The sequence below is a fragment of the Poromitra crassiceps genome (genome assembly GCF_964638095.1).
Source record: "Poromitra crassiceps genome assembly, contig: HAP1_SCAFFOLD_1323, whole genome shotgun sequence".
Taxonomy (NCBI): domain Eukaryota; kingdom Metazoa; phylum Chordata; class Actinopteri; order Beryciformes; family Melamphaidae; genus Poromitra; species Poromitra crassiceps.
Genome location: NW_028151088.1, coordinates 1 through 12,768, shown reverse-complemented (window position 1 = coordinate 12,768; position 12,768 = coordinate 1). Strand labels below are relative to the sequence as shown.

General features: G+C 45.3%; 1 protein-coding gene across 1 annotated transcript; it reads right to left on the bottom strand.

Moving 5' to 3' along the window:
• Positions 1–1,662: 1,662 nt before the first annotated feature.
• On the bottom strand, positions 1,663–8,287 carry LOC310771823 (uncharacterized protein). Its single transcript, XM_083664338.1, has 3 exons — positions 7,980–8,287; positions 4,495–4,597; positions 1,663–4,159 (listed from the first exon to the last, which is right to left on the bottom strand). Exons 1-3 carry the CDS (start codon positions 8,178–8,180, stop codon positions 3,798–3,800), a joined length of 666 nt encoding a protein of 221 aa, XP_083520464.1. The 5' UTR covers positions 8,181–8,287; the 3' UTR covers positions 1,663–3,797.
• Positions 8,288–12,768: the final 4,481 nt, after the last annotated feature.

Here is a 12,768-nt window from a genome sequence, read left to right as displayed (position 1 = left end):
GTGAGCAGAGAAGTGTCCAAACAGTCCAAAATTCAATTGGATAAAATACGATGAATGTACAAATAGTAGCGATGGGACGCTGTAGCAGCCCCACTTTTGTGATTTAAAGGGAGGCGTGGGTGATTTTCAACCCACTTTTTATCATTATAATCTCGGTAATATAAGCAAATGGACACTGCTTCTTCTTTTCCACATGGAGAAATATACTCCATTTGTCTGCCTGCATAAACTCCGCCCCCACCAGCTGCAAGTCATTAAGGCTCGTTAGGCTCTCATGCCATTTTCCCGCCATTTCCCTGCCATTTTAGCAGCCGCCCATGAAGCCGCCTTGAGCAACATCTGTTCCTTCTGCATCCAGAACGCGTCATTCTGATACAGAAGTGCCTGGAATAAACTGCAGAGCTCTCGGCGCAGGAAGTCATGAAGACAAGGTAAAGGCTGCCCATCTGCATAATTCCTGCAATGATATAAAGCGGGTTGAAAATCGGCAAAGCCTCTCTTTAACCTGATATGACTGGTGTATTCACCTCTCCACATGAGGACCTGCTCCACAGCATCAGTCCACACCTCTCCACATGAGGACCTGCTCCACAGCATCAGTCCACACCTCTCCACATGAGGACCATCTCCACAGCATCAGTCCACACCTCTCCACATGAGGACCAGCTCCACAGCATCAGTCCACACCTCTCCACACGAGGAGGATGAAGGCTCTCCCAGCCATTCTGAACTGCCTGCTTTCATAGGGGACACGAGTGTCCTCAGGGACACCACCAAGCACCAAACCAATCAAATCATTCCATTACTAATGAGTAAATAGCTGGTAGCTGAGCTGGGCAGGACAGGTGCTCTCCACTTCCCACCTTACATGGGCGGGGTTTGTGTCACACACACACACACCTGAATTCGAGGGGAAAACAAAAGCCTGCAGAAAGCCAGTGTGGTGTGGAGCTTTCTTCCCTTGGTCCTGTGTCACATTTCATAACAGCTGTTTAAATGCCCTTAACATCCACCCCTGGGCAAACCCTTAACATGGGGCCCTTAACATCCACCCCTGGGTAAACCCTTAACATGGGGCCCTTAACATCCACCCCTGGGTAAACCCTTAACATGGGGCCCTTAACATCCACCCCTGGGCAAACCCTTAACATGGGTTGCTGCAATTACCATCAAAAACAACGCCGTTACACAAACACATATTTGAGTCTATAATACAAGTAGGCCGCATTTAAAATGTCATTGCTGTTCCCACATCATAGACACAAAGTGCTGTGTTCCCACATCATAGACACAAAGTGGCTGATTTGGGTGGGATGTGAAATATATATTTCAGGGTTTTCTGAGTAGAGCAGGCGTCAAGACTTCCGCTTCCGTCATATATAACATTTTGTCAGGGAGCCAATCATGTTCTTCCAATCACTTGTGGAGGTTCAAGGAAAAATATATTTTGGTCAGAGAAGGGTCACAGCTTTTTAATTCAGAGCGCCCCAAATCCCTCCAGTGACCCCCCCCCCTCCTTCTAAATAACCAACAGTCCCTAAGGGTTTCTGTTAAATACCCCCCAAAACTGTTAAATGCCCCCTAAAACAATGTGTTGAGCAGAGAAGGAAAGTACTCAAGTACAAGTTCACATGGTTTTATTATATCAAAGGAATCAAGGAATATAATCGATACATTTTTGGCCTTGTTTGCATGCTTATAAAACATTTATAAAATGATTGTCAAACAAAACATCTTCATCTGTATTATTTATTCACCTACATCTGGAAATCAATATTGCTCAACCTTCATGGTGCTGTGGCACATTTGATTCATCCAAGGCACAGCAGAGGACAGAGGACTAGACTGATCAGCAGAGGACAGAGGCATCCCAGAAGGACTTCTGATGCAGATAATATTTATAACACTGAATTTAGTACCATCCAAGCAACTTGATAAGAAACTGCAGCTGACAATACCGTAATTTCCGCACTATAAGCCGCACCGGAGTATAAGCCGCAGCAGCAAAATTGCCTGTTTGTTACATATATAAGCCGCACCGGACTATAAGCCGCAGGTGTTTTAATGTTTTTTTTTTTTTAATTGTGTTTTAATGTTTAATTACCATATGTAAGGGTTCATGCACAGAGGGGATTGTCGGGAAAGAGATGGCTGTTTGAGGAAGCTCCCATTTATTAACATTTCAACAAAACAACATAACACAACACCACCTGTGTTTTTTTTTACAGTGCACACAGTGTCCGCGGTGTGGTGAAAAGAGGGCAAGAGAGGAAATTAAAACAGAAGTGGATTTATAGTTAGAAAGAGTGCTAAAAAATAGATTTTTTTTTTTTCCCCCAAAAACAATCCATAGATAAGCCGCACCGTTATATAAGCCGCAGGGCCAAAAAACGGGGGAAAAGCCGTGGCTTATAGTCCGAAATTTACGGTAATTGCTCTAAAAATCAAATGGATTTAAATCAAGGTAAAAGGTGTAAGTTCAAAATCAGACCTCCTTGAGAAAAAGCACACCTCCTGTAATAAAATATCTACTGACATAATATTTAATGTATAAAAACATTCAAGCGATTTCAAGATGTTTGCCTTCAAAAAGTATGAAGACTGAATGGGCAGTACCTTTCTGAAGTGGTGGAATTCAAGTAAGCTTCTTGCTTTTCTCTCTCTCTCAATATGGATCAAAAACATTTTTGGAATCAAAGAATGCATTGAAGAGAACTGGGAACTTTCAACTCTGATTTTCTGGCCTCCGGCATGGTTACATTCACGCTGTTTTTAACCGAGTTACAAAAATATACACGGCTAACTAATTTCATTGGTAAAATAGCTGTTGAATTCAACAAATTGCTATAATCTGAGTGAAATCTAAATATAAAGACATTATTGCATAATTCCACCTTCAATTAGGTCAACAATCACTGATGACGTCAACTTGGACAAACTGGAGCTCTGAAATGATACCTGAATTTACAACCTGTAATTCCGACCTCGACAACCGTTTTGACTCATTTTTTACAGGTCGGAGCTCGTTTTTTCCCCTGTTTTTCGAGTTGTCTTGAACGGGGTAAAAGCCTTCCTCTGTACAGCTGATGTGACACCAACCCAGTCAGCTGACACCAACCCAGTCAGCTGACACCAACCCAGTCACGCATCAGATCAGTGACGGAGGGACAGCTGTCACAGCTGTTTGAACCCTAACCTTCATTTGCTTTAGTTGCCTAAACATAACAGATGTTTTATTTGGCATTCAACTATTTTAGAGCCGTTATTATGAAACTACTTTTTGCTCTGTGGACCGACATTGCATCAGTCTGACAGTGACGACTAAATAAGACTAAATAAGACTGGGACAGCCGGCTGATATCCGGGGCTTTCTGGTGTCGAGCGGATGTACTCACCAAGACTTAAGTGCAGGTGTTGCAGCAATACACTCAATAACAACAATTAAGGGGCATCCGGGTAGTGTAGCGGTAGATTCCCTGCCTACAAACACGAGGGTCGCAGGTTCACGCCCCCCGTGTTATCCCCGGCTTGGTCGGGCAGGCACGATTGGCTGGGGTATGGGTATGTGTCCTGGTCGCTGCACTAGTGCCTCTTCTGGTCGGTCGGGGCGCCTGTTCGGGGCGGAAGGGAACCGGTGGGAATAGCGTGATCCTCCCACGTGCTATGTGCATATATTGCGATCAGCAATCCACCAAAAGAGTTGGGGGGGAAAAAATCCAATATCATGCATCCCTAAAAATATCCCTCATTTTCCTCTCCTGGCCCCGCCCACATGTCTCTACTTCTCCATCCATCTGTCACTCATCCGTGATGCTCCACCTCTCGATCTCACTCACTCGCTTCTCCAGGATCTTCACCTGCTGCTCCAGGTGGGCCGTTTTATCAGCCGCGGTCGCGCCCTTAGAAGGCCCGACGCCCAATAGGACGTAGACGCACACCAGGGCGGCCAATCGGACGGCGATGGTGTCCGGGCCCACACTGCGGTCGCTCAGGATGAGCCCAAACCAGGCCAAAGCCATGCCCGGTTTCAACAGCCACAGAGCGGAGGCGACCAATTGAAAGGCCAGGGAGATCAGCCAGTAGCCAACCAGAACAAACAGGACCCACTGTGCCACGAAGATCACCCCCTCTGGGGTCACATGGCTGATGGGGAGCAACACTGGAGAACAGAGAGAGAGAGAGAGAGAGAGAGAGGGAGAGAGAGAGAGAGACAGAGAGAGAGAGAGAGAGAGAGAGAGAGAGAGAGAGAGAGAGAGAGAGAGAGGGGAACGAGGAACATTTATCTCTGCTATTCCCCTTTAATACACATTATTATTATTTTGGCCGGTAAAAAATATGCTTGCCGAGTGGATTTTTTTTTTTTTTTACATCTACCCGCCACTTGGCCAGTGAGTGAAAAAGCCTCAGGGGCCTCAGGGGCTTCCAGACTCCACGACGATGATGCTAAAGTTGTGTCTCTTTGTAATTTCTACAGGGTTTCGTTTGTGATCTTACCGTCCAGCCCAGCAGCCTGCAGGAAATGTGTCAGATAGTCAGAGAGGACGTTAAGACGGCTGGCCACACCTCCTGAGAAAACAGCCAGCACCTGAGAGAACGCCTGAGAGAGAGAGAGAGAGAGGGAGGGGGAGAGAGCGAGAAGGGGGGGGGGGGGGGGGGGTAGCGAGGGAGGGAGGGGGAGAGAGAGAGGGGGGGGGGGGAGAGAGCAAGAGGGGGGGATTTCTTGGGTTAACCACGTGACAGATGAAAGGTCCTGGAGACACCTGTAGCAGGAACTACCACTATGTAGTGGACTAGGTATTTAAACGACCACTATGTAGTGGACTAGGTATTTAAACGACCACTATGTAGTGGACTAGGTATTTAAAAGTTGAAACTGATTAGATTTGGACACCACAAAGTGTGTATAGAATTAAAACTATGCATTTGTGCTTTGGATTTGGTAAAAACCATCATTTTTGTTTTATCCGGCTTTAAAACCAGCTTTAATTGCTGAAGTTGGGATTCTACTTCTTTAAAAGCATTTGCATATTATCCAGAGCCTTTGACAGAGAAGTAGCACAACAGTAAATGACAGTGTCATCAGCATAAAAATCGAAGTTTGCATGTAAAACACTTTTGCCAAGGTTATTGATATAAATTGTGAACAGCAATGGACCTAGAACAGAGCTTTGTGGCACCGCCTTGTGGACAGATAAAACATCAGAATGAAAACCATCAGCCTGAACACATTGAGTCCTGTCAGTAAAATAATGACGGAAGCAGCCAACAGCAGTATTCTGTCCTCGCGATTGTGTGTCTGGGCAAGGCTTGACAGATAGCGAACTCCGAAATTACATATAACAGAAAAACTCCCAATAAACCGTGTTCTTCAAGAAAAACATGTGGCTTTACTGAAGGCTGTTTCTGTACAACTGAAAAACACAACAAAAAGCCTGTATCACTACACTGCACAGTGCACACACACAGTGCAATATGCATATACAGTATAAAACAACAGTGACAATATAAATAGTTTCATGTAGCTTAATGAAATACTCATTAACTTAAAGTGTAAACATGAAATAAATCGCTTATTAAATGCCTATTAATTGTAACTCTCCACAGGTAACATGCTAAGTATAGGTTCAGGGCAGGCTATTTTAATCCAACATAAATATCTAGGTCAGTAAGCAACACAGGTGAGTAGGCTACATTCAACCAACATATCCAGCAGGCATATAACTCAGGTAAGTATAACATGAAATATTTGACAACTTAACTAACAGTTTCCTTCTACAGATGAACTTTGGCATAAAAACACTCATTATAATAATATTTTACAACTTGACTCACAGACATATGAACTCCTAGTCCTAGGCTCAAGTCGAATGGAGAGCACTGTTACCCAAGCACATGGTTCGAGAGGGCTACTTGCATGGTTCAGCTGAAATGAACAAAATAGACAGTGACATTACCCCTAATGTACACTAGGTGGCGGTAATGGACCAGTAAACACACTACACACTACAGCAGGGTCAGACAAACCTTTGCTTCATTACATTACGGTCCAGTGTTGAATGCTTAGAGAAATCAATAAAAAACACAATGTTCTCTCACATCTAAAGCCCCAATGATGTCATGTAGCACCTTATGATGTCATGTACCACCTTATATGATGTCATGTTTGTCATGTCGAAAAAGAAATAGAGTCCGCACACTGCTTGACTTGCTCCCAGTCGATTTATTTTTGACGTTTCGGTCAACAAGGACCTTCTTCAGAAAAAAAAAAAAAAAAAAAAAAAAAAGGTGTTATAAATATCTGAAGAAGGTCCTTGTTGACCGAAACGTCAAAAATAAATCGACTGGGAGCAAGTCAAGCAGTGTGCGGACTCTATTTCTTTTTATATGTTTCATTGTTTTTGTCCTGCACCTGCAATTTGAGTGGATGTGCGCGCTCTACTTTTTATATGTTTGTCATGTCGCCCTTCGTGATCAATAGCCAGTCACTTGAACGGGTCTCCACCTATAAATATCTGGGTGTTGAAATTGATGACTGCCTGAAGTTTAACGAATGCGCACGGAACAAATCCAAGAAATTACAACAGAGGTAGTTTTTTCTTAGGAAACTGAATCATTTTAGAGTAGACCGTCGCATTCTTCAGATGTTCTATAAAGCAGTGTTACAGAGTGTTCTGTCTTTTGGCCTAATCTGCACCTTTGGTAACATGCGTGTCCAAGATCATGTCAAATTACAGCGCTTGATCAAGACAGCAAGCAGCATCATTGGGGTTGATCAGGTGTCTGCAGCACAGCTGTATGACGACCTTATTAAAAAAAAAGGCTGATCAGATCCTAGATGATCCTACCCACCCCCTCCACCTGAAATTCCTCAGGAGCAGCAGGTCAAACGGCAGAATTCTGCAAAGAAAAATCAGAACAACCAGGTACAGTAAATCTTTTGTGCCAACGGCAATCAGAGCGCTAAACAAGAAATAATTGATCAAACTGTGTATATTGTTTAGACTGCACATACTGTACTGGATATTGTATGCCGCTGTGTAATTTCTAAAAGTATCAAAAAAATCACTACAAGAGTGAAGGTAGCAGCACTCCAAAAATTGAGATGCAAGACTTCAGATTTCCATTTTCTTTTTTTATTGAGGGCTAACGCGTTTCGGCATGTGCCTTCATCAGAGCATGCTCTGATGAAGGCACATGCCGAAAGCCCTCAATAAAAAAAGAAAATGGAAATCTGAAGTCTTGCATCTCAATTTTTGGAGTGCTGCTGCCTTCACTCTTGTAGTGATTTTTTTTATACTAATTCCAGTAGCTGAGCACCCACAGCCAAGGAGGCAATCTGAGGAAGCGCACCTGCTCTACATCTCAACGTAATTTCGAAAAGTCTCTGCACCTTTAATGTGCTCAATGCACTCCCAGAATGCACTTTGCACTTGCACTTGTAACTTTTAAACCTATGTAGGACATTGTTGTAGTTTCATATTTTTGATATTGCGTGTGTGTGTGTGTGGCTATGTGTATGTGTATATGGTGTGTACAGTGTGTACACGACATGTACTGCAACAGACGTGTATGACTACCACCTGAGTTTCCCCTTGTGGGATAATAAAGTTGACCTTGTACCTTGTACCTTGTATGTCACCTTTGTAGCTGCAGTAACTGTACTGTGACATTTCCTTAAAAAACAAAACAGATTAATCACGTTACAACTCATATTCCAACCTCTCACCTTTTGCAGCACCGTCTGCTCCCCGGCCAGCTCCCCGGCCAGCTTGTGTATATGGTGTGTACAGTGTGTACACGACATGTACTGCAACAGACGTGTATGACTACCACCTGAGTTTCCCCTTGTGGGATAATAAAGTTGACCTTGTACCTTGTACCTTGTATGTCACCTTTGTAGCTGCAGTAACTGTACTGTGACATTTCCTTAAAAAACAAAACAGATTAATCACGTTACAACTCATATTCCAACCTCTCACCTTTTGCAGCACCGTCTGCTCCCCGGCCTGCTCCCCGGCCAGCTCCCCGGCCAGCTTGTCCAGGTAGGCCCTTCCTTGCCTGGCCAGGGCAGCCAGGGCAGCCCGCAGCTCCTGGGTGGAGCGCGTCTCCTCCGCCGACACACACAGCAGCCAGGCGGCCAGCAGCAGGCACAGCGACCACAGCCGGCTGGAGACAAACATGCTAACAGCGGCCAGCTAAATAAATAACTCCCGCAAAGTACATATACACTCTGCTATGGGGTGGCTTAACTGCTCAGACTCGCTTCTTTCACACAGACAACCTACGCCTTGCCTTGCCTCAACCCACGCCTACGCCGAGCTGGGCGTGAACCTGTTACACGCTTTTGCGATCACACCGCACGCCTTTTGCACGCCGAACCTGGAGCCGAGTCACAAGCGCCTCTCCTCTCTCCCGACTGTATTTTTTCACGTGTTGTCCAGAATTGTCATGGGTAGCCTCTAGGTAAAATAAATCGGATATATTTAATGTTCTATTGATGCTGGATATGTATAACCAGGTCTGACTATAGTCGGACATTTTAGAGAGGTGATCTTGCAAGAATATGTGCTGGCACAACAACATTGTCCATCTTGCTTCTTCGGTGGCTATTCTCTCTCCTGAAGATTTGTTTGCCGACAGGGAGAAAGCCCCACGTGATAGCCACCCGTCAGTCTCTCTCTCGCTCTCTCTCTCTGCTCAACACTGTTGTAGAAACTCCATTTTATTTTGAAATTCAGTTGAATTTGCCATTTCCCACGGATATTGTTGCGTTTTTCTTTCATGGCTTGACAGAAAAGCCTGCCTGCACGCGCCTTGTCGGCTTCAAAATAGAACTCACGCCTATTCGATAAAATCGGCAAGGCACAGGCAAGGCGTGGGTACACGCAGGGTTCACGTCCCCATCAGGCGCACGGTGTACACAGCCTCGTTGACTAAACGGACGCCTATTAAAAAGCGTGGGTAAGGCTGGTTTCACACCGACGACCCACGCCTTGCCTTGCCTCAACCCACGCCTACGCCGAGCTGGGCGTGAACCTGTTACACGCTTTTGCGATCACACCGCACGCCTTTTGCACGCCGAACCTGGAGCCGAGTCACAAGCGCCTCTCCTCTCTCCCGACTGTATTTTTTCACGTGTTGTCCAGAATTGTCATGGGTAGCCTCTAGGTAAAATAAATCTGATATATTTAATGTTCTATTGATGCTGGATATGTATAACCAGGTCTGACTATAGTCGGACATTTTAGAGAGGTGATCTTGCAAGAATATGTGCTGGCACAACAACATTGTCCATCTTGCTTCTTCGGTCGCTATTCTCTCTCATGAAGATTTGTTTGCCGACAGGGAGAAAGCCCCACGTGATAGCAACCCGTCAATCTCTCTCTCGCTCTCTCTCTCTGCTCAATACTGTTGTAGAAACTCCATTTTATTTTGAAATTCAGTTGACTTTGCCAGTTCCCACGGATATTGTCGCGTTTTTCTTTCATGGCTTGACAGAAAAGCCTGCCTGCACGCGCCTTGTCGGCGTGAAAATAGAACTCTCGCCTATTCGATAAAATCGGCAAGGCACAGGCAAGGCGTGGGTACACGCAGGGTTCACGCTCAGGCGTCCGGTGTACACAGCCTCGTTGACTAAAACGGACGCCTATTAAAAAGCGTGGGTAAAGGCAAGGCATAGGCAAGGCTTGGGTCGCCGGTGTGAAACCAGCCTAAAGGCAAGGCATAGGCAAGGCTTGGGTCGCCGGTGTGAATTCAGCCTGAGAACATGACAAATGGAAAGATACACACTCACGACACACCGCGCGTTTTCAAAAGAAAAGCCTAGGCCATCTCATTCAATTTGTCTAGCTAGCTAGCTTCATATTAAGTAAAACGGTGTGGTTTTAGACCTCAGAGCCATCACTGTAGAATGTTTATGTTGGCAAGTTAAAACCGTCTGTAATAATATGGCTCAGAGTGATTTAGGTTTAATTCAGTTACACTACAGAGCATTTTACGCCTTTATTTTGAAGGGTAACAACGGAAGTCTGGTCCGTGTGTTTGACTCGCTTTGACAGGACTGTTTGTTTGAATTTGAGCGGCATGCTGTAACGTTAGCTGTCCCCAGAGTCAAGAAATGGACACACATCCTGCCAAGAGCATTTTGAAGGACTGTTGGGAACACAATGAGTCAAATATCACAAGTTTTGGATGGGTTGGTAATGGAGAGGCAGAACATATAGGATTGGGTAAGTTACAATATAGCCCCACAGTTGCAATATCTTCGATTCCTCCCTGGTTATTCCCCTTGCCAAAGGTAGACCTCAACATTCAGCAGGTATTAAAGGACAAGGCAAAGAAAATTCCAAAGTGGTATGTAGTCCAGAGCTATTTTGAATAGCATTATTCAGATTCAGTGTTTGTATTTACAGACGGCTCCAAAGATCCAGAAACCGGGTGTGCAGGGGCAGCAGTATATATTCCAGAGGGTGAGATCTGTATTAAGAAAAGGGTGTCGGACCATCTTTCAGTATACACAACGGAGCTATTGGCAATTATATTAGCATTAAGGTGGGTGGAGCAGAGAGAAAGAAACAACACAGTTATTGCATCTGATAGTTTTTCATCACTACAAAGCATACAATCTGGTAGATCAGCATTCAGAACAGATATCATCAATGAAATATTCAATATAATGTACAGGTTGGAGGTGAAGGGCATAGCTACACGCTACCTTTGGGTCCCTGCTCATGTTGGTGTGGAGGGGAATGAGCAGGTGGATATCTTAGCCAAACAAGCATTAAGAATCAAACAGGTAGATATAAACATTCCATTAAGTAAAGCTGAAGTCAAGACATTCATTAAATCATACGTGCAGTCAGTATGGCAGGAGTACTGGGATGGTCAAGACACTGGTAGACATTTGTATAACATACAAAGGCAGGTTGGGGCTGGAAGGAGGGTGGGTTGGAAACGAAGGGAAGAAAGCATTATCACCCGTTTAAGAATAGGTCACACAGCTCTCAATCATACATTACATAAAATAGGCAAGCATCCTGATGGGAAATGTATACACTGTAGCGAACCAGAAACTGTTGAACATATCCTTTTACACTGTAGGAAATACAATACAGAAAGGAATACTATGTTTCAGGCATTGAGAATGGCAAAACATCAAGATTTTTCATTGCCAGGTTTATTAGGGAAAACAGCAGGTAGCATTTATATGCATATTATTAAGTTTCTTAAAGAAATTGGGGTAGACACAAGAATTTAAGAGTAGTTGTGTAGCGTCCGAGGTGTCGGGCTGTATAGTTGTACTTCTGCGTATAGACAATATCATTAAAACTCAATACTCAGGTTGGAGCGTCATGAACCGCCTCCGTTTATTTCAACGTGCTGCTTCAGACTGCCTGTGAGCGTCGCTCTGACGTCATACGTCTGCGCTCCTTCACTTCTAGACATCACAACAGATGGCAGATAAATCGAGAGCCTACATACGTCCCCCCTCACTGAAGAAATGTCCCCATTTCCATAAAACAAAACAACTTTACATTTTTTTTTCTTTTTTTTTCTTTTTTTAACAAACAAAAGTGCATGAGGTAGGTAGACATTCAATTATCAAGAGAGCATCTCAACATCGCTCAACATAGCAGCAAACATTATTCTTAACCATGGGCTAACCACATCTGCCCATTCCCTTTCTTCACACTTTTTTTTTTTTTTTTTTTTACAGGGAATTCCAAACAAGAATTTTTTTTATTTTGCCCCGCTACGTGTTACCCTCAGCCCATAGCATAATCCTGTAAGTACACAGGAGGGCGTGTTGACCTCCCAGCCCGGGACACCATGGACGGAGCAAGTGCGGCCTCAGGAGAACCCACTGAACTGGTATCTGACTCCCACTCACATTCCATTTCCCCCTCAGGAACAAACGAACCCTCCAGACTGCCAGGGGAGGCAGCGTCCCCCTGTACCGCAGCAGGAGAGTCAGGGTTGCAAACCCTCTTTGTCGGGCCCTCCCAGGGGAAAACCACAGGCAGCTCATAGCGCCGTAGCCTGTCATAGTGCACCATCTGGAGAGGGGGCTCGTCCCCGGCCGGGCTACTAATCTGATAAGTGACCCCCACCTCTTCATCTCTGTCCATTCTTCGCTGCACCCGATATGGCCCCTTCCAATGGGGGGCTAATTTACGGCGGCTCTCGGTGGGGTCGTTCAGCCACACCAGGTCCCCGACCTCATACGGCCGGTGCTTCAACCTGGTGTCATAGTACCTCTTTTGTTTTCCGCTCGCTATCCGGTTATTGTTCTTTGCCTGACCAAACGCTGTATCCAGGCCTTGGAGGAGAGAGTCAGCGAAGTCCCCCGGGGGGCCACGCACCGGCTCACCCTGCAACAGTGGACCCAGCACCACATCCACAGGTGTGCGAGCCTCCCTGCCGTGAGTGAGAAAATACGGTGTGAACCCTGTGCTGGAATGTACACTGGTGTTGTATGCGAAAGCGACCTGCAGCAGGAGAGCGTCCCACTCCCCCTCGCTTGACATCAACGTCTTCGCCAACTGATCGATAAGTGTCCGATTAAACCTTTCCACCATGCCGTCAGATTTTGGATTGTACGGCGTAGTGTGCGTTTTCTTCACCCCTAGCTTCGCACACAGATGCCTCACCACATCCGATTCGAACTGCCGGCCCATGTCGGTGTGCAGCGTTTCCATCACCCCATGCTCTAGGATGTAGTCCTTGAACAGACACTCCGCGACAGTGGTGGCTTTCTGATCGGGGATG